Source organism: Dipodomys merriami, unplaced genomic scaffold (genome assembly GCF_024711535.1).
Source record: "Dipodomys merriami isolate MVZ:Mamm:240054 unplaced genomic scaffold, mDipMer1.0.p SCAF_26, whole genome shotgun sequence".
NCBI classification, from domain to species: domain Eukaryota; kingdom Metazoa; phylum Chordata; class Mammalia; order Rodentia; family Heteromyidae; genus Dipodomys; species Dipodomys merriami.
The window spans coordinates 1,904,895-1,929,410 of NW_027204048.1; the positions used below are offsets into that span (position 1 = coordinate 1,904,895).

At 40.2% G+C, this 24,516-nt stretch overlaps 1 protein-coding gene across 2 annotated transcripts in view; it reads right to left on the minus strand.

Moving 5' to 3' along the window:
• Ntrk2 (neurotrophic receptor tyrosine kinase 2) overlaps window positions 1-24,516 on the minus strand; it is a 370,633-nt gene that overhangs the window by 46,707 nt on the left and 299,410 nt on the right. For both annotated transcript variants that reach the window (XM_070035478.1, XM_070035479.1), the window contains one exon: window positions 19,576-19,810. In XM_070035478.1, the coding sequence (XP_069891579.1) occupies window positions 19,576-19,810 (235 nt within the window). The remainder of the gene's footprint in view (window positions 1-19,575; window positions 19,811-24,516) is intronic.

Genomic DNA, 24,516 nt, shown 5'->3' on the forward strand with positions numbered 1-24,516 from the left:
TTTGCTATGGCAGCCTGAGCTAATACACTTAGTCTCCCCCTGTCTGTTGGCCTCCAACTATGTCCCCAGGACAAGATCTTGTCATGAAGTCATATCAGGCTAGCCAGATTCTTCTACCAAAAGACATAGCTCTTGACAGGTGACCCTCTCCCAATAATTACCCTGCGTAATTCAGGCAGCCACTCCTTTACATTGTCCCTTCAAACAGAGGCTACATTTCTCTGTGTCTCACCTAAAACCTAGCTAGTCTTTGTCAGTAGTCCTTTATCCAACACAATTTCAGCATATTGCCTATTTCCTAAAAAGAGTCTGGCACAGTCTAACAGAACATGGGAATTGTTTTTAAAAATAAGTGTTTAAAAATATGGTGATCATTTTGAACTTTGTTGCACTGATAGAGACACTGAGAGTTGAGAATTCATAGTCAATTGGTAATGTGACACTTGGGATCCACCATTACAAATAGGATCAGCACGGGCATTGTTTGCTGCACTGCTGGGCTAACTTTCCTTGTAACAACATCAATATAATTAGACAGTAAAAATGACTCCACCTTCAGTCTGCCCAAGTAAACTTGCAAAACCAAGTAATAGTACATTTTTTCCCCATACTCTATGAACCAGACCTCCATTTTTCATTTTTGCCATGTCTTTTTCTCCATTTGGTTCCATTTGCTAAAAAGTCTTCATTGTTCTAGGGGTCAGGAAAAGGGGGCGGCGGGGGGATGGGGGGAGTGCTTGTTTAGAAGTTATTGCCTAGCAACCCATTTCCTTATTCCAAGGACAGAGGTTATTTGCATTTTGGGAAAGAAGAAGAAGTAGGAAAAAAAATGCTTCAATTCTCATGAGGGCTGGGGTGGCACTGTCATGCTGCTCACTCCTTAAAGGAGTCTTCCTTCCTGTGATGACTCCCCTTGGGTGGCCATCTTTTTCCATTAGCCCTGTGCGTGCTTGCTTCAAAGAGGTCTCCCCTTCCAAGGTGCTACCAGAGCATCCAGGGGCAGTAAGTGGCACTGCCAAGCCGCAGCCCCAGCAGCCCCAAGACAAGGCTCAGAACATCCTGATCCCATTCAGCTGGATATTTTTTCCCACACTGTTCTTCCCTTGTGCAGCTTTCTTTCCTGGACATGTGCCACACCCAGGGGATGTGCAGACACACTACCCTTAACCTCGAAGCTGCCAGTGAGTTCCTTAAGCCTGCTTAAAGCCAGTAGAGACATTAGAACGGCAAGTGGCCAAAAGGGAACCCTATTGCATTGTTGGTGGGAGTGTAAATTTGTTCAACCACTTTGGGAAGCAGTATGAAGATTCTTCAGAAGACTCCACATAGAGCTCCCCTATGACCCAGCAATCCCACTTTTGGGCATTTACCCAAATAATCATAAACAAGACCATACTAAAGCTACCAGCACAACTATGTTTATCGCAACATTATTTGCCATAGCTAAGATATGGAACCAACCCAGATGCCCCTCAATAGATGAATGGATCAAGAAAATGTGATATGCATACATATATACATATACATATACATATATATATATATATGAATTCTATGTCTCCATCAGAAAGAATGACATTGTTCCATTTGTTAGGAAATGGAAAGGCTTGGAAAAACTATATTAAGTAAAGTAAACCAGGCCCAAAGAAACATAGGACTCATGGTTTCCCTTATTTGCAATAACTAGTATAAGTCGAGGACAAACAGAAAAGGTCAAAAGCTATGTACATATAACCATATAAGATGATGTTAAGTGAAATGAACCCCAAGATAGGTACATAACTAGTTTTTTTCTTGCTATTGTTTTTAATCTATCTAAAATGTACTATGTGATTTTTTTGTTTCTTTTGTGTCTTCCCCCATGGTATAACCCCTGTTTTCACTGTCTTTGATGTTGGTGCTCTACATCTTGCATATACATTTTTCTGATTTGGGGAGGGGAAGGAAAATAACAAAATACTGAAACAAGGATATAGGTTGACCCATTGTAACAATGAGATGTACAAGATACTATGTAGGAAATGAACTTTACAACTTGGTGCGGGGGGAGTTGGGACGGTGGGGAGGGAAGGGATGGTAGGGGAAAAACAAAGGAGGAGGTAACAATGCTCGATAGGAAATGTACTCATTACATTATTCATGTGACTGTAACCCCTCTGTGCACTATTTTTACAATAAAAAAACATAAAAAAGAAATGCAAGAGGCATGAAATTCCACTTTGACATTCTTAGCTGACCTACAGGAGGGGAGACTCAAGAAAAGAGAAGGTGCTGTTCACATCAGAGAAAATGGTTGTTGATTCATTAACATTGAATGCAGAGTCAATGACTTGAACGTAACTCATGCCTGAATTGAACTGGGTTATTATGTGAAAAAAATCACTCTTCCAAACTATAGAATTCTGCTCTAAAACAGAGCAGAATAAGATGAAAGTCTGCCCCCACCAGGGTGCCTCAAAGTGGGCTATGTAGCTCCAAGCTGGGAAAGACCTTCAATCTTCTGCAGCTCTAAACTGTCATCTAGAAAACTGAGATCTTTGAAAATTATATTGACATTTAACTTCCTTTGAGTACTGCCAAGCAGCCCATGGCATATATCCTTTGGTGTATCACTTAATGAATGCTAACTCATGATTATGTTTACATTGGTTTATTCATGACCTTTTCTTGCTAGGATATTCGTCATGAAGAGAAGTCAAGGTCATACATAAGCAATACTGATCTACCATAATGACAGATAGGTATGTCTTCCATTAAAGTATCTAATTGGGTTACATATACTTTTCCTTTCCTTTGTCATTTTATGTATTTTCATGCCCACATTCACCCAGGACAACTAAAACTCATGAAGGTCTTAATTGTAAGTAAATGAATTTCATTAACTAGTATAAGGACCTTGCTCTGAGATAGAAAAGGTGGAGGATGATAACACCACCTAATACTTTTAAGTATAAGATAAGATGCATCTAGAAGAAAACAGAGATTCATTGTGGTTGATCATAAACAGAAGGCACAATTTTTCTTAAAAAAATACCACTAAGCAAAACTCTGTCTTCCACAGAAGGACAAAATTTTATCTTCGTTTTTATTATTTACGTTTGCTAATTTTGTCAGTTCTCTACAAATTGATCTTGTCTTCTCTGTGAAAAAAAGATTCTCATTAAGTCAGTGGAATTGATAGTGGAACTTAAAAATTTTAGAGAAAAAAGGACTTCAGAAATCACCTGACCTCTACACAATATCCTCATTTTGCCATTATGGCCTTAGAAACTGAGGCATAGAGAGACTCCTGTTTGCTCAAACCACATACAGGTTGTGTAGGAGACAATGAATAATGAGAAATCACCATTTACTACATGTAGGGTTCATGTAACTACAGATAAATGGCTTAGTATTGGGAGTGTTATACTTATTATTGGGTCCATTTTACTTCTTGCTTGGCTTTGAGGGCTATGTTTTGGGGAAGGAAGAGCCTGGAATATAATGTATGGGGCTGAAATAAGTCTGCCATGTTGCTGCTCCTTTCTTGTGGATTTCTGCAGGAGTATTTGAGGACACACAAGTGTTCTGGTGTTGAATGAGTTGTGAGGAAAGCCTTATGGTCAAATGTGTCCTTTGGATGAATGTTCCCTCTGTGGCTAAGTTGGTAGGTTTTGCTGAGAACTTGAAGAATTGGGAGGCAGTAAAAGGTTGAATTAAACATTCTCTGGGTCTCTCTGCTCTGCTTACCATTTCTCCCTTTTTTTCTCTTAACTACTGCCACTTAATTATTCACAGTCCTTTGCTTCAAAGCCATGAACATTGAGTATTGTCTTCTTTGGGACATGGAGAAACTGTTGGGCTTGCTTGGTTTTTGAGCTACTGAAATACTCATGTCATAAATATAATGAGACACTAAGCTTGACAGTGTTTGGAGTAGTCCATGCACATATAATCATTGCCTTTGAAAGCTCTGTTGAAGTCTGGCAAGTTTAAAAGAAGCAGGGAGCATGGAATGAATGCTGTGGCACGGCAGAGCTGGGGCCACAGTTGATTCTAGAAAAGAGAGTTTTTTATGATTCCCTGTGCACAGAAGACCAAGAACTGGGTCATATTCTTTCTATTTGGGTTAAAATACATGTAGAGAAATAAGAATATGGTAGCTTATTTTAACTGTCAGAATAAAACTCTCAGAATCTTTGAGAGGTGAGTATCTTTAGAAGTAATTAAAATCACATCACATAGCCCAAGAATGAAGAAGGTAAAAGAGCATTGCGTCAGTATGAATTCATTTTCCAAACTTCAAACTGGTAACATTTATTCATTATAGAGCTAAGTCACAAAAATACATTAAGGTTTTGTTGTTGCTTACTGTGTTGAAATTGTATATATAACACATCCAAGCATGTGGATTTTAATTTCTTATTACTTATGATGTACTTACTATTAGTTGCATTTATGATAATAATACACATACACAGAAGAAACCAAAATTAACTGCCTGCAGAACCAATCACTGAGGAGTATTTGGTTCACAAATCACTAGGTGCCATAGAACACAATTTGGGAAACACTAAGCCCTTCTACTCCATTTAGGGATACATCTTTTGACAAGAAAGCCCACATTACAGTTTTTATACTTAGGCCAAATCCATTTTCTTTACATTGTACCAAATCTGTCGATGAAACATCTGTGCACCAGTGTCAGCTTTGACTCCTGGAACCACAGTCTTCATCTGTGTGGCAAAAATGCTCACACCCATATCATTCTCTCTCTTGCTCTAGTTCCTTCAACTGTCTTTCCTTTGATACAGTTCCAGTCTCTTGGGTAGTAACCCTCCTCTGTGTTTATTGCCTTGTTAAACACACTCTTTAAATATAGATGGCTTAAAATCACGCTAAACTTAACATGCAATCAACTGAATTTCTATTCTCCTCTCACCTGTTCCAAGACCAAGTCATAGAATGATGCACAACTGCTCAGTTATACTGGTCAAAAATCAGTTTCAGATCCTTGGCATCTTCCTCTGTATCCATATCAAATTCATCACAAGGTCCTGTAGTTTTGCCTCCTAAGTAGTTCAAAAATTTCTTTACTTTGCTCTGTCTTACTTTAATAATCTTTGTCCAGCAAGCATGCAACATTAATCTATCTTTAGTAGACTAAAAAAAGACTTTAGTCTACCTACTTAAAGCTATTGTGGCTTTCCTGAGCTGTAAAACCTCTGATCTTGCTCTAAGCTTTTAGAGCCAACCCACTACTTTTAGGATAAGAATCTTTAGCATGACTGAGAAAAGTGTTATATGATTTAGTCCTTTTCTCCTCTAGTTAGATTTTATATACCCTTCTCAGTCCTCAAACATTCACCCTCCCTCATTTCCTTCACCATGATCTTCCTCTTCTTTCACAGGGCTTCTCTACCTTTTGTTTCCCCTGCTTGGAATCAATCTTCATCTTTGGATGTAGTTAGCTCAACCTACGAGATTCAGTTTAATGATGCTTTCCTCAGTGGTGCCCATAACAGTACTGTTATTACAGGTTTTCATAGCCCTCAGGATGTCTTTTTCATACTACTTACTATTGTTCTTATTTGACATATATTTATGAGATTATCTGATAAATGGCTTGCTTTCCAATTGGATCATTAGCTTCAGATGCTTAGATTTTTACTTTTGCTCAATTTTTTCCCCTCACGCTCAGCATGTAAGGTGTTCATGCTCAACAGTATTTATTGAGTAAATTATCTGTATAATTCTTGTTTTAGTTCTCTCTGTTCCATCAAGGAGATTGATCCAAAATCTAGGAGGGATGAAATGAATTTGGTAAAATTGCTCTCTAAAGGAAAGATCAACTTAGTTTTCAAAGCCTGCCTATCTCTAGCCATACATAAGTAAGGAATGTACAGCCTATAGCTCTCGACAGTGTATGCTAGTGTTCATATAGACAGCCAGAATAAGGGAACAGAAAGTGAGCTCAAGAAGGAAATGGACAAAGAATGACATTGTTTTCAAAAGAGCAAGGAAGTAGGATTCCAGAGACAACTAATACCTGAACTTGACCTTTGTTTCCAGGCTGAATTGTAGAACACTGTGTAAGTAAAAGCAGTTTGTGAGCACTTAGTAAAAAGAGGTCCTAACCAGAGAAAGCAGGTTCATCAACACGAAATCATGGCAAGTGATCATCCAGTTCCATGAATGTAAACTTGCTGAAACGAATAAGTGATGGCCTTGGACAGGAAACATATTGATCTCAGTAAGGCTCTTCTTGACAAGGTCCCTTGCAATATCCCCAAAAGGCTGAAAAATAAGGGCTAAACTCACAGCTATTCAAATATCAGTGTGCTTGCGACCTCTTTAACAGTGTCTTCCTCAGTGCTGAGCCACTCTAATTCTATTCTGATATCATCTTACTCTGCTTATATAATTATAATATTAATAGCTACCTAAATTGCCTTCTATGATTTAGGATGTGCACTTAAAATACACTTCATTTGTACATGGCTAAAATGTATTATTAGGACTGGGTGCTGGTGGCTCATGCCTATAATCCTAGTTACTCAGGAGGCTGAGATTTGAGGATTGTAGTTCAAGACAGACTGGGCAAGAAAACCTATGAGACTCTTACTTCCTCCAAAGTACTTAAAAAGCCAGAATTGGAGCTGTAGCTCTACTGGTAGAGCACTAGCTTAGAGCAAAAGAAGCTCAGGAGCAGCCCTTAGGCCCCAAGTTTAAGCCCCAGGACAAGCATACATACACACACACAATATTATTATTATTGTTATAATCATCATTATCATTGAAGTTGAAGAAATTAAGACTTGGGAGGTTAGGTAGTTTGTTCAAAATCACACAGTTAATTAGAGGTACAGCTAGATTATAGTGCTGAATATCCCCACCTCCACAGTTGTGGTGTTCTAGAATGTTCTTAGCCAGAAGTACAACTTTGTAGCTGCCTAGTAAGCACTCGTATGCTAGTTTACAATACTCTATAGTAGAGATCACTCCCTGTAATACATAGACCTAAAACAGCCCATGGATTTTATTTATAGGAGTTCTATAAAACTGGATTACATTTTGCTTTCATTAACCTGCAACAAAAACTTAGCATTTCTTTTGATAATTTAATTGACATAGGCAACAAGCAACAGTGGTAGAAATCTGCCTATGAAGTTGTTATCCATAGAAATCAGATATTTTCATGTTACATTACTGTTGTCACAGATATCTCAAAACACCTTTCATGTTCATCACTTTGAAATTATAGTAGTTATTAGACCTATTGCCAGATTCATTATTTAACATTTTAACAAGAACATGTATTATTATATCACATTTTAAATATTTTATAACTCTGCTAAACTGTCATAAGTAACCTTAGATATTTTATATTACTGTTTTTGTGCTATTTTATTTTTGGCCGACATATAAAGGCTCTATTTCTACTTCTTCATGGTCCCAAACAGATGCTGAGGACTAAAGGCCAGAGCCAAGCCTTGTGCCATGCTAAGCAAGTTCAGCTTGTTCTGTAGTGTGTGTGGCTGATGCCAGGACAGCTTCTCTTTGTGGCATGTGTTTCATGCTCAGGCAAATAGTTATGACTCAGGGTAGCTCACAAAAGGTAAGTGAGTGATGATAGTTCAGGACCCACTACAAAGAGGCAGAGGACGTCTATCACACACTGTGAAAATGTGCTTTCAGTGGTGTTTACTGCAGTTGCCTTGAAGGATACAGTAAAAGAAACACAGAGTACTGATGAGCCAGTACTTAAGGATTTGGACAAGTCCTTTCACATTTCTGAAAACCTCACACACATCACTCTGGCTGAAACAGTGTAGGCAGAGTGACTGTAAAATTCTGATGGGACCTATGTCATCAGCTAGGGACACAAAGAGAAGTTAAATGTGATGAGCCACATTCATGTCCCTGAAGTAGCACCCTGAGACCATCCCCAAAGATCCAAAACCCACTCATACTCCAGGGAGCCAATTCCCAGACTCAGGGCTGTTTACCAGAGAGAGGATCCCGTTAGGGGATGGATATTGGAACCTGGGGTACCAGCAGGGTTCTCTTTTGTCTCTGCTCACCAATGTCAAAGTGGTGTTAGTAATACACACACACACACACACACACACACACACACACACACACACACACACACACACACACACAGACCATGCTTCCTGATGGAACATAGTGGCAGACAGACAGGACTTTCTCCATTATAATGAGATACAAAATAAGGTTCAGAGAAGTTGAGCAACTGACTTGAGCCAAGTCACACACTGCAGGAATAGATAGATCCAGTCCTGTTGTCCATGAGTCTGTGCTCTTTGGTATATTCATCAGAATGAGGGATGAGTGAAATCTGGAGAGGTACAAAGGTGGATGGATGCTCAGGATTTCTGACACAGACTATTCCCGAAACTCATTCCAAATCTAGGGTGATGCTTCTGGAACTCAAAATATTTCTTTCCTTCCTTCAATAAACAAAAATATGTAACCTTGTTCTGTGTAGTCAGCAGAATGCCAGAATGTTCTGTGGTGATCATGCAGAAGAGACCTCTAGAAATGCACCAGGAGACACTTGTTCACTTCCCAGTGAGAACAGGGGAAAGGGATGAGAGGTGAGCTGAGAACCTGGGGAAGGTTTCATCTCTGGAAGCGCCTGAACCAAGAAAGCTTTGCAAACAAGGATTCAGAGATGCCAGGTCACCCTCAAGAATGAGCTCCTGGCATCTTAGGCCAAGTCATTTCACATCTCTGAATATGATTTTCTAATCTGTATTATCAGACGGTGTTTGAGACAGTTATATAGCAAGCTGACATATAAAAGGAAGCCAAATGTATTAGTGTTCCTTAGAAGAACCAGTACCAGTCCTCTGAGGTATTAACAAAAGTCCTTCCAGGCCAAAATTATCTCCTATAATGAAGTCCAGTGAGTTTTCCAGAAAGAAATCCACTATTTGCCTAAAGAGATCAGAGGGAGAGTTGGAGGCTGTGCTGGATGTGATTTGCAAGGACACCTGCTAACCTTGAACTTCACTGGCCTACAGCTTCACTTCCGTTCTCTGAGCTCTTCTTGCAGGCTGCGATCCCTCAACGCTCTCTCCACAGCAGGCAGGCTTGCGTGCTGTGCGCAGAAGGCGCGAGCCTCCAATCTTGCTCAGCCTCCGCTGCTGCTGCTGTATCCCTCGTCATCAGCACCATGTGAATGAACCAAATTATCTCCAGGGCTCAGGGCGTGGGCCACATAGCCAAGCTCAGCCGTCAAAGGATCCCAGCGTCATGTTCTCCACCCCCTTATGAGAAGGCTGCTGCTGTCGTAGGGGCTGTGAGGGAGGCAGCCAGCCTGGAAGTGCCATGTAGGGAAGAAACCGTTCCGTTTCAGTGTTAGGCTTCTAAAATAACTGCTAATAAAAAGCCTTCATACTGTGACACTTCAATACAGACACCCACAAGGATACCTTGACAAGCTGTTTGACTCTTCACAAGCCTTTTCTTGCTTTTCCTGTGCCAGGCCCCCACCAGTCACCCACACAGATATACAACCATGCAGTGACAGCGGAGACCAGCAGGGGTCTGCCTAGACTGCTGGGTACTTGGAGCTTTTCTTCCTGGCAAGAGGTACTGCTGCTCCAGTCCTGGCATGTCCAGGGGCATTTTCCCTCTCTTTTAACCTGACTTTTGTTCCGTGTTTCTTTACAGTCACCATGGCTTGGACAATATTTAGAGCAGGAGCCAAGCTCACTTCTACAGATGAGAGATGAGATCCTCAAATAACATTTCATGCACATACTGATCATAAGATCTTGGGCTCATTTAGAAAAGGCAAAGAATTTAATAATTCTGAGTTCTGATAAGAGAGTAAGATACGGTTGAGTGCTACTGATTAAAATTCAAGGGGTCTTTCCTAGTGGAAATCCAAAAAATCTATGGTAATACTATGGCAATACCACAATTTCCTTCAGGGAAATAAAGGTGATGTCTGAGTGAATTGCTAAGAGTACTTATCCTATTTTTGGAACTTGTTAAGTAAGACTAGTTATAAAGTTGTCATTTGTGTCTTAGCATAGATAAGACCAAGTTATATCTTTAATTACTGGCTCCAAATGTTCCTTAGAAGAATAACTATAATGGTTCTTATACTTGGCTGCACATGAAACTCATGTAACAGATTTACTCAGAATTTAAGTTTCTAATCTTTATCCCCTAGTCCTTAAATACACTATAAAATGCTGAGTCAGTCATCTAAAGCAAGGCCCAGAATCATGATTTGAGGGAAAATTGAAACCAGTCAAGGACTGATAGAATGGGATGGGAACACATGGCTCCACAATATCATGTCTTCACTGGCAGGAAGAAGAAGCATCTGGAGGTGTTCTTAAGGCCTTATCTCATTAAGCAACTTGGTTTGATGATTCTTTTAGTAAAGCCCAACTTAAGGTTTGTTTTATTTAGCATATCAAATTCCAGATGTTTGAATAACTATCCAGAGACTGAATTTTAAGAGAGTTTAAGACACACTGAAAGATGAAGACAAGTCACGGTGGGACTTACAAATGATTTTTGTACTAAGGGCCCAGCAACATAGGGCGGCATCTTTATTTGGAAAGACTTCGAAGAACACTCTATAGTCTTTTGGGAAGACTCTTCTTAGGCATGACCAGGAAGAATTCTGAAAGTGTCCTGAACGGTATGAGACACTGGGGTTGAAAGTTAGAATATATTCCTTCTTTTTAGGCAGAAAATGCAATTAGGTCTTAACTACAATAGCAGTCACACACAATGGAAGTTGTTAAGGTTAACAACTCCACTATCTGCTACTTTTATTCCTTTAAAACTCAGGCCAACTTAATTTTCTTCTCATAGAATTTTTCAGATTTCATCCCACATCTCCCCAATAAATCAATTTACTCTTAACAGCATGCATCACAGTGCCTAGAGTTTGAGTGACTCATTTATGTGTCTTCTCCCCAGGAGAGGTGTGATTTTCTTTATGGAACAGAACAAGTTTTTCTCAGTAACTACATATTAAAGAGGCATGGTTAAGAACCATATATGCAATATTATCTTGGCTGTTTCAGCCACTCCATCTATCCAAGATGCTTCAACATTGCCCACATAGCAAAGACTGTAGGAAAATGTGAGGGGGAGGGGTGTAGCCTTATCCATATTCTGCCCACTCATTCTTTTTTTCTAATGCCTTCTTGCACTAATTCACATTTTAAGCCTGAGTAATCTCTCTGAGGTAGCAAGTGGGCTAAGATAATTTCCTCTTGCTCAATACTCATTGGAGATGGGGAAAATCTACTCTCCTACTTAAAGTAATAATCTTGTGTAGGCAGGAAAACTTTAATTGTAGAAAAGGATTATGTAAATGTAAGTTATTTAATTAAAAAGCAAAAAAAAACCCTTCACAGGAAGTATCTGTTAAAAAAGATGATGATGAGAAGTTGTTTCTCTTTATTGTAGATTGTAATTCACTGATAAATTTTTGAAATTACATATTCATCACTGAGAGAGGTGGCAACTCCCTTCTGCTTCTAGGAAAGATGAAGTGACAGAGAAGAGATTTATTTTCTTACCCCTTAAAATAGTTTACATAAAAACTACTTTCAGAATGGTTGATAAAGCTAATGAAAGACAGGAATCCCAGCTGATGGCTCACACCTATAATCCTAGCTACTCAAGAGTCTGAGATCTGAAGATCGTGGCTCAAATCCAGCATTGGGCAATAAAGTCCATGAGACTTTTATTTCCAATAAACTACTCAGAAAAGCTGGAGGTGGTGCTATGTCTCAAGTGATAAAACACTAGCCTTGAGCCAAAGAAGCTCAGGACAGTACCCAAGACCTGAGTTAAAGCCCCAGGACTGGCTTCTCTCTCTCTCTCTCTCTCTCTCTCTCTCTCTCTCTCTCTCTCTCTCTCTCTCTCTCTCTCTCTCTCTCTCTCTCTCTCTCTCTCACACACACACACACACACACACACAGAGATAGGAAATTCTTGAGATAAGAATCAAATTTGCCCAGTCATGTGATTTCCCAAGCTTCATTCATTGAAAGTGACAGAATGCGGAACTCAGATCCCAAGCAAACTTGATTGAATTGAGAAGTATCAAGGACATTTGGAAAGCTCACTTGTAGGTATGTCTTGAAGACATCTCCTGAAAAGGCTAATTAAGAGGGAAGACCTGCTCTGAGTATGGATGGCATCATCTCACATCGTGAGATCTAGATGGACTCACAAAAGAAAAGCCAGAGTGTAAGCATCCTCTTTCTCTACTTCTAGCCACCTTGATGAGTGAGTTGCTTTGTTCTGCCTTGCCCCACCCCATCATAATGGATTGATGCCTAAGAGACTGTGAGCCAAAGTATATCCTGTTACCTTTAAATTCTTTCCCTGAGGTATTGGGTCACAGTAATTAAAAACAACAACAAAAAACCAGACTCACATACCTCATGAACTGAGAAAATAGAGCTAAGAGTCTAGGAAGAGCAAGGTGGCCAAATGGAAGAGGCAGAATATCAAAACAGACAGCTACACACAGGGAACTCCAAAGATCTACAGAGGGTGCCCTTGAGCACTGAGTTTAAAACTGATCCATGCACATACTGAAGAAGAGCCTTCTTGTCATTAGAACAATTTTAAATAGCAGCTCAAATGTCAGATCTATGTGAATCCAGCTTGGATTTCCCAAAGTAGACAGGAGGCTTCCTTTTTGGGGTTCCAAGCACACATCTATATTATAATGTTTATCTCATTGTATTGGAATGTCCAATAAGAGCAAGGTCCCAATGGCTCACGCCTGTGATCTTAGCTATAAGGAGGCTAAGATCTGAGAATCTTGGTTCACAGCCAGTCTGAGCAGATGTATTTGAGAGACTCTTTTCTCCAATTAATCAGCTATAGCTCATGTGGTAGAACACCAGCCTTGAGTGGAAAAACCCAACCAAAAATGTAAGGCCCTGAGTTCAAGTCGTAGTACCAGTGCACAAAGAAAAAGAAAGTCTAAGAAAACTCCAAATGTCTTTTCTCTTTTGATCTAGATGTAGCATCTGGCACATAGTAGATGTTTCATACATATGGGCTGAATAAATAAATAAATAATGAATGAAAAGACTCATCTTGTAGCAACTTGAAAGCCTATGTAAAAGGTTCTTAGGAAAGCTTGAATACAAATTAAACCAATTTAGAAATTTGAAACAATTTATGCAAATCCAGTTTAATATAGAATTAGTCTGAACTCAATGTTCTGATTTCTCCCTGGCAGACAGCTACTTTGAACTGTTCTCTCCAAGTGCTGATAAAGGTACAGACTGAAGATGATTTCATAGAGTGAATAACCTTTCAGGTTTCTGAGGGCAAAAGAACCCAAACAGAAAGGCCTATACTGGTTCATGTAAAAGTTAAAAGTCATCATGTAAGTACTATATGGTGGCAGAAAAGGCAAGGAAATAACACAAGCAAATGAAAGATAATGACACAAAAGACTTCTCTCATTCAGGAAGGGATTGGGTTGCCCTTAGAATAAATACTGTGTCTGGTTTCAAGTGTGTTAGCTAGAGTATGCAAGAAGAAGTTTTTCTGCTGAAGTGATCAATGGAAGTCAAGGTTCATCCTATTATTTTTTTTCTGAAAAGAAATTATCTGAGTAAAGATTCTCTAAATCCCTTCCAGAAGCCCATGTTTCTAGTCTCAGAGGTAGAGCCCAGTGAGAATCCTAGGGCTAGGATGCTAGCTAAACCATCTATGTGCTCAATGAAGTTCCCTAATAGTATCTTGTTCAACCATCATTTGACCAACCTATTATGTACCATTTGCCAAGCCAGTTTGTATGGATCTGAAAAATATAAGACTTGCCCTCTACCTTCTTTCATGTGAATCAGAGGGAAGTAAGACCCAATTTTGATGATACAAGATGCTCTATACTCTATGCTAAATGAGTTATTGAGAAAGGGAAGATCTGTAACAAATTCCTCTGTTTGCAGGAAGTGAAGCAGGATGAGAAACTGGAATTATCTCCTAGGTTGTTTGCCATTGGTGGTAGCATTGGTGCATTAAATAATAGGACACTAAAAATGTTTTTGGAATGAGTCCATATCCCTGTCTACCTATCTATATTTTTATTCTGTTCACATTACATGAAAATATTTCATAACAATATTTCTTCTTTCTTTTGTGTCAGTTCTAGGGCTTGAATTTGGGGCCTGGGCACTATCCTTTAGTTTTATTGCTCAAGGCTTAGCACATGATGATCCACATGTTCACTTTCACCAGAATTTTAGTGGTTAGTTGGAGATAAGAATTACCCTGCCCAGGGGGAGGGAGGGAGTATGGGAAGGGATGGGAAGGAGAAACAAAGAGGAGGCAACAATGCTTGATAAGAAATGTACTCGTTATCTTGCCCATGTAATTGTACATGTACAGTATTCTCACAATTAAAAAAAAAAGAATTACCCTGCCCAGATTGGCTTTGAACTGTGATTCTCACAACTCAGCCTCCTGAGTAGCTAGGATTACAGGTGTGAGCCACTGAGTCCTAGCTAGTATACTCTATCTCAAAAACTAAAGTTTAATAGTTAACTCTTGATTATTATAATTATTACTATGTACTTGTGTGGTTCTTAAATTATCTAAATCTCTCCTCATTTTAGTGGTCAGGACTTTATTTTCTATTTCATCAACCTTCTTACACCAGGGAAAACAGACAAGGTACAGGAAAAGGAGCTGGGATTTGAATCAGTTTATTGGTTACTTGTTATAATAGCTGTGCCCATCCTGGGGCCTGAACTCAGGGCCTGGGCACTGTCCCTGAGTATTTTGCTCAAGGCTATCACTCTACCACTTAAGCCATAGCTCCATTTACAGCTTTTTTTGTAGTTAATTAGAGAGCAGAGCCTCAAGAACTTTCCTGCCTAGGCTGGCTTTGAACCACGACCCTTAGATTTCTACCTCCTGAATAGCAAAGATTACAGGTGTGGGCCACCAATGCCTGGTATATATCAGCTGGTTTTTAAAACAACACATTGTATTTCTCTTTGTAGATAATAAAATGGCACTTATCACCTTACAGTGATTTCTTAGACATTGTCTATGGTCTTTTGTCATGTTGACCCTTTAGGATTCTAAATATATCCTTGCATAGTCAATTTATAATCATTTGCTTCTTTAAATACCTATACTAAATTAACCTGCCTGTTCTGCTTCCTTTTCTTCTTAAGTGCAAGATAGATTAAAGGGTATGATTTCTTATCACCTCCACACAAAGCTAAAGCCTGACGGAAAACAAGGCTTAAACACTAAGATTTTGGACGTCTGGGGCTCTCTATTCACCAATAGATCCTGTGACTATGCACATGTTAGAGCCAGAGAAAACCAACAAAATGTACTTTCAAAAGAAATCAATGGATTTCCAGTTGCAGAGTAATGACCAAGTAGACTTGAGATTCTAGGTCTTCAAAAGAGGCAGAATGTGACAGAAATCTGGTTCAGATGTTTCCTAAATGTCAGGTTTTGCCAGTGGAGGAAATGGATTAAAAACAAAATAGAAGACGGGTACTGCAGAGCTGCTAATTAAAACAATTCAGAGAACATAAATGCTGGAGTAATTTTGGACCCGCCATGTCGGGCTGGTTTCAATGCAAATGCAGTGTTGATTCTTCCCTTCACTGGGAGGGTATAATTAGCTCAGCTGCGACAGGGTGGAAGGAATCCGTGAGGCCTGGTGCTGCCAGCTCACTCATGAGGGGAACAGCTGACACCAGCTCCTCCATCAGAGGCTGTACCGAGGCTGTTCACAAGTCACCATGAGCAGAAGGCTTATGGAATTGGTGCTTCCTTACAGATGAGGGATATGGCTGGGCACCAGTGGTTCATGCCTGCAATTCTAGCTATTCAATAGGCTGAGATCTAAGGATTGTAGTTTGAAGCCAGTATGGACAGGAAAGCCTGTGAGGTTCTTTTCTCCAATTAACCACTCAAAAGTCAGAAGTAGAATTGTGGCTCAACTGGTAGAGCACCAGCTTTGGGCAAATAAAAAGCTAAGGGGCCGCACCCAGGCCCCGAGTTCAATCCACAGTACAGGCTCCTTCTGTGATCACCAACCTTCCATATAAGATAGCCTAGGCTTACCTAAAAATGCTCCTAGAAGGGAATATTGGCATTGCTGATGACAGCCTGTACCAGCTATGGTAGCTCCTCACCATGAAGTGTGGGACAGGCTGTTGCAGAAGATAGGAGAAGGAAATAATGAAAGAAACCTCATTAGAGGTGATAGCAAATGAGAAACTTGAATAAGGAGAGCACATGACCCCAGCTATGGTGATAGATAAAGAGACACCATGATGGAATTGGGTTTAAGATTTAGCTTCTAAGTGATCCAGTAGGGGAATAGTTCATTTGGCAAGAGTGCCCTGGTCCATTACTACCACAGGTGCACTGGTTTTCTGAGGAATCAGCAGCACCTTCTGCTTCTCCACCTAGTGAACTCTGCAGAATGGACTCTATTGTACTGCTGTTTCAAGGAGCAAAAATATCCCCAGAACCACTTCGAGAATGAGAAATACTTCTATGAAACTAAACTAAAATCCATAACGTCATTGTTTTTCTAGGCTGTTGTCCAATTGTCAGGTCTCCCATCCATCATCCACTTCCCTACTCTTTCCTGTCTATTCCCACTGATGGCAAGGTCAATGTAAGGCTGGTAGATTTTCCTGGGTTTGAGTGGGTAAAAACAAACAAAAAGACAAAGCACAAACTCTGTCACTATGTAATAGCCAGGGAGTATGTGACATCTGAAATATATTTGTTAATGACTAGGAGACTTCCAAGAACATAATGAAGAAAATGGGAATTATTATTTTCTTCAATCAATTTGTCAGAAAGTAGTATAAGATCTTATCACTTAAGTAAAGGATTTTCTTACCAAATTGAAATAAAGTAATAGCACATGGCAAATGCCAGTGTTTTTATAATCTATAAGTGACCAAGATTAACTTCTCACATTCAGAAGGATTGCCACAATATTGCTAGCATTTTCTACTCTAAAGGTGTTATCTTTTTAAGTTCTAATTCATTATACCATCATATTTACAAATCAATGGGGTTTTAGAATGTATATTCACATATTGTGCAATTGCCTCTCTAAATAATTCTAGAATATTTTCATTACCACAGCAAAAAGATCTGGTACCCTATAGTAATTCCTCTCTAGTTTCCCTTCCTGGAACACTGTTCAATGTTTAGTGGACATATGTATTCCTAATCTGGACATATAGTATTTGGCCTTTTGTATCTAGTTTCCTCCAATTACCAGATTGTTTTTAAGATTTATTCATGCAGCAGCAACTCCTGCTCCATTCATTTTTCTTGCTCAATAGTATCCCATAGCATGGATAACCACATTGTTTATCCATTTATTAATTGATGGTCACTTACGTTATTTACACCCATCAATTATGACAGACAGATCTTCCATGAACATTTGTGTACAAACTCTTGTGTGAACACAATAATTCCAGTTCTGTTGGGTATATTCTTAGGAGTAGAATATCTGGTTTGTCTTGGTGAACATGCTGGGGAGCTAATAAACAGTTTTCCAGAACAGCTACACAAATTTACATCCCTACCAGCAATGAAGGAGTTCCACTTTTCACAGTCTTGCTAACATCAGTGCCTGTCTGTCTGTCTGTCTTTTCATTATCCCATCTAGTGGTGTAATAAAGTGATAGACCATTGTCATTTTTCTTTGCATTTCTCTAAAGGCCGATGATGTTAACTATCTTTCTATGCTGTAGTTAGTCATTTGGCCATTTTTTGAGAAACATCTATATAAATGCTTTGCCTATCTTTTCCATTGGGTGGCTTATCATTTTCCTGTGGAGCTGTGCAGTATTCTATGAAAATATTTCCTAGAGATTCCTATAGAGGATGATATTGGATTCTCTCTTTAATTCAATCTTTGGCTTTATTGATTTGAGTAACCATTTATAACATTATTGAGCACTTATTTTGCTCCAGGCACTTTTAAAAAAAGACTTTATTAACTGCTAAGAGACAACAATGGCTTGATCCACAGTTTCCTTCTTTATGTGCTTACCAAGATCAGTGAAACTTTTCCTCAGAGAAGCACCCCCTATTTCTTTTTCTCCTGGACTTTTCTTTTTCTCCTCTCTCCCACCAAGCAAATATACTTAGCTAACGGAACAGATGCATCTATTATCCAATACTGGTATGTAAAGTGTCTGTAATGTTTTAGATACCTGGAACCTGCCAGTTACTTCTAGCTCTTAAGCTCCAGCTTGAACATCTAAAGTTAAGGCTGTGTTCATGTCTCCTTCTTGGTTTCTATTCTTGCCATACAACACATGGACAATCTTTATAAAGAGGCATAGACAAGAAACAAAAACACCCAAAACACCACATAGGAAACAAACTGAGGAGGTGCTTTCTCAAGAATAAGCAATTCTGAGAAAAGCAAAGGACAGCAGAAGCACAGACTTCACCAGCCTTACTCTATTAAGAAAGGAAGTCAACGTGCAGGTCTTATCCACTTAGAGAATAAACATCCTGATGGTGTTTCTTTCTCCTCTATTTCCTTCTTCTTCCCTTGAAAGTCAAGCTGCTCAAATAAGAGCATCAAATGGAGAATCTGAGATAGCAAAAAAAAAAAAAAAAAAAAAAGCCAAATACCCCAAACCTTCATACTAATTATCTGAACTTTGAAGTTTCCAGAAATGTCTCCTTTCTCTATCTCTAAATTCTAAGATGTAAATGAACAGATTCCATTTACCCAGAGGACAAATTCTAAGTAATAGTGGATTTGAATCACTGCCTGTAACCTCATCTTCCATGATTTTAAGCTAGGGACCAGCAGGCAGGCAGGTGGAGCAGGCAGGAGTAGATTCAGCCACATTCCATCCAGGTAAATGCCACAACATTTCCAGGCAAAATGGCTGTATCTTGAACCTTCCCAGGTCTAAAAGAGTATCATGTATGCGAACAAGTTCATCTTTTCCCAGTCTTCAAAGCCCTGAAGTGTAATTTCACAGAGCCTAATGTAATCCCCACAAATCCTATCACCTCATTACCACTACCCCTCCAGAAGTCCTCCAGAACTCTTGGGCTCCTCTGAAAATTCTCATGCTGATGAATTTTCTCTTAGAGATGTCACACATCATGTCAGGAGAGTTATAAAAAAAAGCAGGAAGGATGTCATGAGAACCATATTCCCTTAAAATTTATACATTGAATGCTTTCCCCTAGACACAGAAGGCAACTATATCTGAAAAGCGAACTGTAGATGAAAATTAGCCCATGAGAGTGAGCTCTAGTCCAATCTGTTTTAACAAGAAAAGGACAGTGAGATACAGAGAAATCGGGAGTTCATAGATATATGAAAATAATCAGAGAAGCAAAGCAAAGAGAGGACTTAGAAGTAATGAACCCCACTACCGCCTTGATCTTGGATGTCCAGTCTCCAGATCTTTGAGAAACAAATTTCAGTGAACTCCCCTAGTCTGTGATCATTTGTGACATTATCCCAAACAAATGAGTCTGAGGAGAGAAAGGCTCTCCCTCACTGGAACAGCTACTCACCCTGTAGTAGTCTGTGCTGTACACGTCCCGGGACATCCCAAAGTCCCCAATTTTCACCAGTAGGTTCTCTCCAACCAGGCAGTTCCGGGTTGCTAGGTCTCGGTGCACGAAATGCTGGGACGCCAGGTAGACCATACCTGCAGCGATCTGCTGGGCGATATGCAGCATCTGTGACTGTGTCAGCTCCGTGGGTGGGTTTCCCTCAGCCATCAGCACAGCATCAGGACCATGTGCCCTGTGAGAGGGCAAAGAGGATGACAGTTGCAGGCTCAGCTCTTTGACTAGAGGGTCCTTTGCCCCCACCATACCAACATAAAGAGAAAACCACGTCTTTTTCCTTTACTCAGTTTCCCCCCCTCTTTCAAATAAATTTTGCTTTGGGTCAGTTCGCGGCATCTGGAAACTGTCCTTGAGCTTTGGTGTTCAAGGCTGGCACTCTGCCACTTGAACCACAGCTCTACTTCCAGCTTGGTAATAAAAGTCTCATGGGTGTTCCTGCCCAGGCTGGCTTCAAACTGTGATCCTCAGATCTCAGCCTCCTGTGCAGCTAAGATTATAGGTGTGAACCACCAATTCTGGGCCTATGTTTACTCTTAAATCTGCAAGAGCACCTGAGCATGTGGAATTCTCAGGGGTATGTAGGAGTACCTGAATTGGGAACTGCCACATGTTCCATTAAACTGACAGGCTTACATACTGGGAGCTCTAGAACTTTCCTAGGGTTAAGGCACTGACCAGAGCCCTTGATACTGATAAGTAGCAGGTAACTAAAGTAAAACAAGCACATGAGGAGAGGTTGGCTTTCCTAGATGTCTGGTCATAGCTCCCTTGTGGGGCTCCCCACAAGGCCTCCTTCTAACTCCCTGACCTGTGGCCACACGTAGCTTTCAAGCTGCCCTTGACTCCCTCACCCCACTTGAGCAACGATCCAGGGTATTTCCAGCCTGGACATCTGGTATCATTTCTATTGCTCCTTCATCTCTGTTCCTATGGACTGTCCATCACCTACGACAGCTCTGCTCAATCATAATTCATCCCTTCTTTTGCTGGAGAAAGTTTGATTCTTTGTACATTAGAAGGGTGGACTACAGTTTTTTTTAATCTTCATTCTCTTCTCTTATTCACCTGGGTAAGTCAGACTTAAGGCATACTAAGAACTTTATGTGCTCCAGATAGGGGAAGATCTTCCTGTCTTAGGATGCTTCCATCAGCAATGGCAGTTCCCACAAGAGGAATTTCTGCACTGAGCCACCACAATAGTGGTTAGTGCCCCTCATGGCCTGAGGGGTCGCTGCAGGGCAAGAAATGAAGGCCAGGCTTGCTGTTGGGCTTTGCCGAGATCTGGACAAAAGGCTGCTTCCTCAAAAAGGGAGATTAAGAAGGGGAAAGCCTCCTTCAATGCACTTTGAAACACTTGAAAGAAATAGAGAGAATTTAAGTTTTAAAGTGAATGGTTTCCACTGTTGGGTTCTGGCACGGTATGAGTATTTGAAAATATAAAAGCCAGAATCATCCTCAAATCATGTTAAAACATTTTGCCTTGCCCCTCACTCCCCTCCCACCAGTATAACCTCTTTCATCATGGCTCTGGTCCACAGAGATCCTCCCTGCCTTGGATTTCCAAAACATGCTATCTTCAAGCTTTTCATCTTGCATTCTTGTAAACAAGAACTGGGAGAGGGGTTCAGGAGACTCTGAGTCCAGCCAGGATAGATCTTAAGAACTCTTCTAACATCTCTATAATCTGCAATTTCCTTGTTAGAAACACAAATGGAGCTTTTCTGGGTGATCTCTTAGCTCCTTTCTGTCTTAAATAGCTGGATTTAACCATTCCCTAGGGAAGACCATCCTATTTTTTTATATAGGATAAGTCCTCAAACTTTTCACCCCTTCTCAAACCCCAGCCCCCAAGTGCCTCTTGAGGAACTGTAGTAAGGAAATGCTTTAAGCTTTCCTCAGCTCAAAATCCCTCCTTGCTGGGTTCCAGTGGCTCACATCTGTAATCCTAGCTATTTAGGAGGCTGAGATTTGAGGATTACAATTGAAGGTAGCTCTGGTAGGAAAGTCCTTGAGACTCTTTCTTCCAATCCAAACAGCAAAAAAGCTGTCAATGTAGATATGGCTCAAATGGTAGAGTGCCAACATTGAGTTGAAAAAAAAAAATCCTAGCAAGGGTCTGAGTTCAAGCCCCAGGGGAAAATAAAAGTCCCTACAGGTAATATGTGTAGTAGAACCAAAGCTCCAAGTGACAGAGCTGAATTTTAATCCAATCTTACCATAACTTTTGTGTTATGACTGATGTGATTTGTCTGCTGTCTGGCTGCAGATAAATGGCAGATCTTTTCTTATAAATGGGGGTGGTCACTGCATCTTTCTAAGGGCACTGATTTGAGGGAGGATTGAGATTGTTTGTACAGTGCCTACTGGCCTTTTCTAGGGAAACCAGAGGTAAAAGATCTCTTTAAAAGGATGGAGAGAAAATAACACAAGTTCTCCTTTCCAAAATATCCAAGGGCTGGCTCTTCCCACCAAGCTAAATGTTCCTGAAGCCATCTCCTTTGGGGGAACAACTTTGCTTTCACTTCATTCCTTAACTCTACGGAGACCTCAGCACCAAGACAAGAACCCCAAAATACACAAACACTAAGGGAAGATCTGAAATGAGGACCAGAGAATCTGGGCCAATGCAAAAGGCATATATTTAGCTCAAAAAGTGAATAAGTGTTGGATAAACCTCAGAAACCTGGATTAGTCTAAGTATCTGTTAGAAGCAAAGACTCCAGGGTGGGAAAGTCTGAAGTTAGGGGGAAAAGTCACCACTGGACATGAGCCTACCTCCAGCCTTGTACTCTGTAGACACCAGAAAGTGGGTGACCCTCTGATGCCCAATGTACTTCATAACACCATGCATAGATTAGAGGAGGCCTCTCAGGAGCAGAAGCCTCATGAAAGGAAGTCAAGTGAATTCTGAATAAGGTTTTACGAGGAATCTCAAAAGGGCATGGTAGCCTCTGCTACTATGTTATTCATCGTATCTCAGGCTTAGTTTCTCCTGCAGGCCTTGGAAATAAAAATTGTGTTTGTCTTCTTGCAGAACATTCTTTAAGGGCTGACAGTACACTATCAGCACAGAAAGCAGCAAGTTCTGGGGAAGAGTGAAGGCTACTCAACCTTATTGATCATGTCTCCAGTGTCAGTGGTAGCTTCAAATTCATCACTCTACACTGACTCTGGATTTCTATAGCTTACTATTTCCCTTCTGTTTTCTTTTTAAATAAAATGAGTTACTTGAAAAAAAATTTAAATTAAAAATAGTTGGTGCATAATAATTGTATGTTTTCATGGGATCTGATGTGCTCAATATGTGACCAATATATGTCTATGGTAGGTAATGAGTAGATCAGGGAAGTTTGTCTGTCTGTCTATCTGTCTATCTATCTGTCTATCTATCTATCTATCTATCTATCTATCTATCTATCTATCTATCTATCTATCTATCTATCTATCTATCGATCGATCGATCTATCCCCATTGTGTCAATACTAGTGCTGTCCCTGAGCTATTTTACTCAAGGTTGGCATTCTAATACTTGAGCCACAGATCCACTTTCAGATTTTTGGTGGTTAATTGGAGATAATAATCTCATGATCATCTTCTTCCGGCTGGCTTTGAACCACAATCCTCAGAGCTCAGCCTCCTGAGTAGCTAGGATTATAGATATGAGTCACCAGCATCCTGAAATATCTATCTTAAAAAAAAACACACAAGTCATAATTTCTTTGTGTTGAGAACATTCACAATCTTCTCTACTAGCGATTCTGAAATGTATAGTTGTTGTTAGCCATAGTTAACTACTGTACTGGGTTTTAGAAGTTACTTCTCTTTTCCACTTGCACCCCTGTACCTGTCACTGTCTCCTTGTTTAACAACAAGTAGGCTTGCGGAGTTGTTAAATAGACAGAGGGTGGGCTTTGCAGTCAGGGGCTGATGGATTGCGTCCCAGCTTGGTCACTTTCTGTGTGACTCAATGTAACTCTAGTATGGGATTGATGGCAAGAACTCTTTATTATGTTTATGCAAGTTAAAGTATGTAAAGTGCTTAGAAATACTCAAACTTTGGCTGATAATGCCACAAAAATACTTGTGTGCTTTTCCCCTCATTTAAAGGAAACTCTAGAGTCATTTTAAGAGGAAAATTTGTGAATTGTTTCCTTCCTCCCTCAATTCCTGTTCCACTTAGAATAAGTCCTGACCATGCTGGGTGCAGTATATGCTTTTGGAGGAATTAAAAAACCTAAAGGGAGATGAAAAAAGACATCTGTCTTTATCAGACAGTGCCATGGACACTTGGGGACCTTTTCTGGCAGCTCCGTGCTAGGTCTCCTCCCAGAGAGAGGACAGCTTGTCCTTGAAATGCATTATTGCACCTGGGAATCTGATTTTTGGCATGGTAAACATCTTGCTTCCAGAGCTTAGTAGGCTCTAAAAAAAAGCAGGGCAAGTTTCCAATTGCCCCACACCCTGTGCAGGACACCAAGTAGGAACGGAGCTCCTGTTCCTTCAGAAGGCAGAAAGGAGGCTGGGGAGTGGCTGGCAGCTAAAAAATTGAAAGCATCATCAAGTTGAAGCTCAGGTTCTCTGTCTCTCTTTTTCTGTCTGTCTGTCTGTCTGTTTTTCTGTCTCTCTTGTCTCTTTCTGTTCGCCTTATTTCTCCGTATCTCTGTCTCTTTTTATTAGATACACACACACACACACACACACACACACACACACACACACACACACTATCTGAGCACACGAAAGCATTTAATTGCATCTAGGTGAAGGTATTTGGGTTAATTGTGCTACAGTTTTTGTTGTTGTTGTTGTTGTTGTTGTTTGTTTTTGGTCCGGTCATGGGGCCTGAACTCTGGGCCTGGGTGCTGTCCCTCAGCTCTTCAG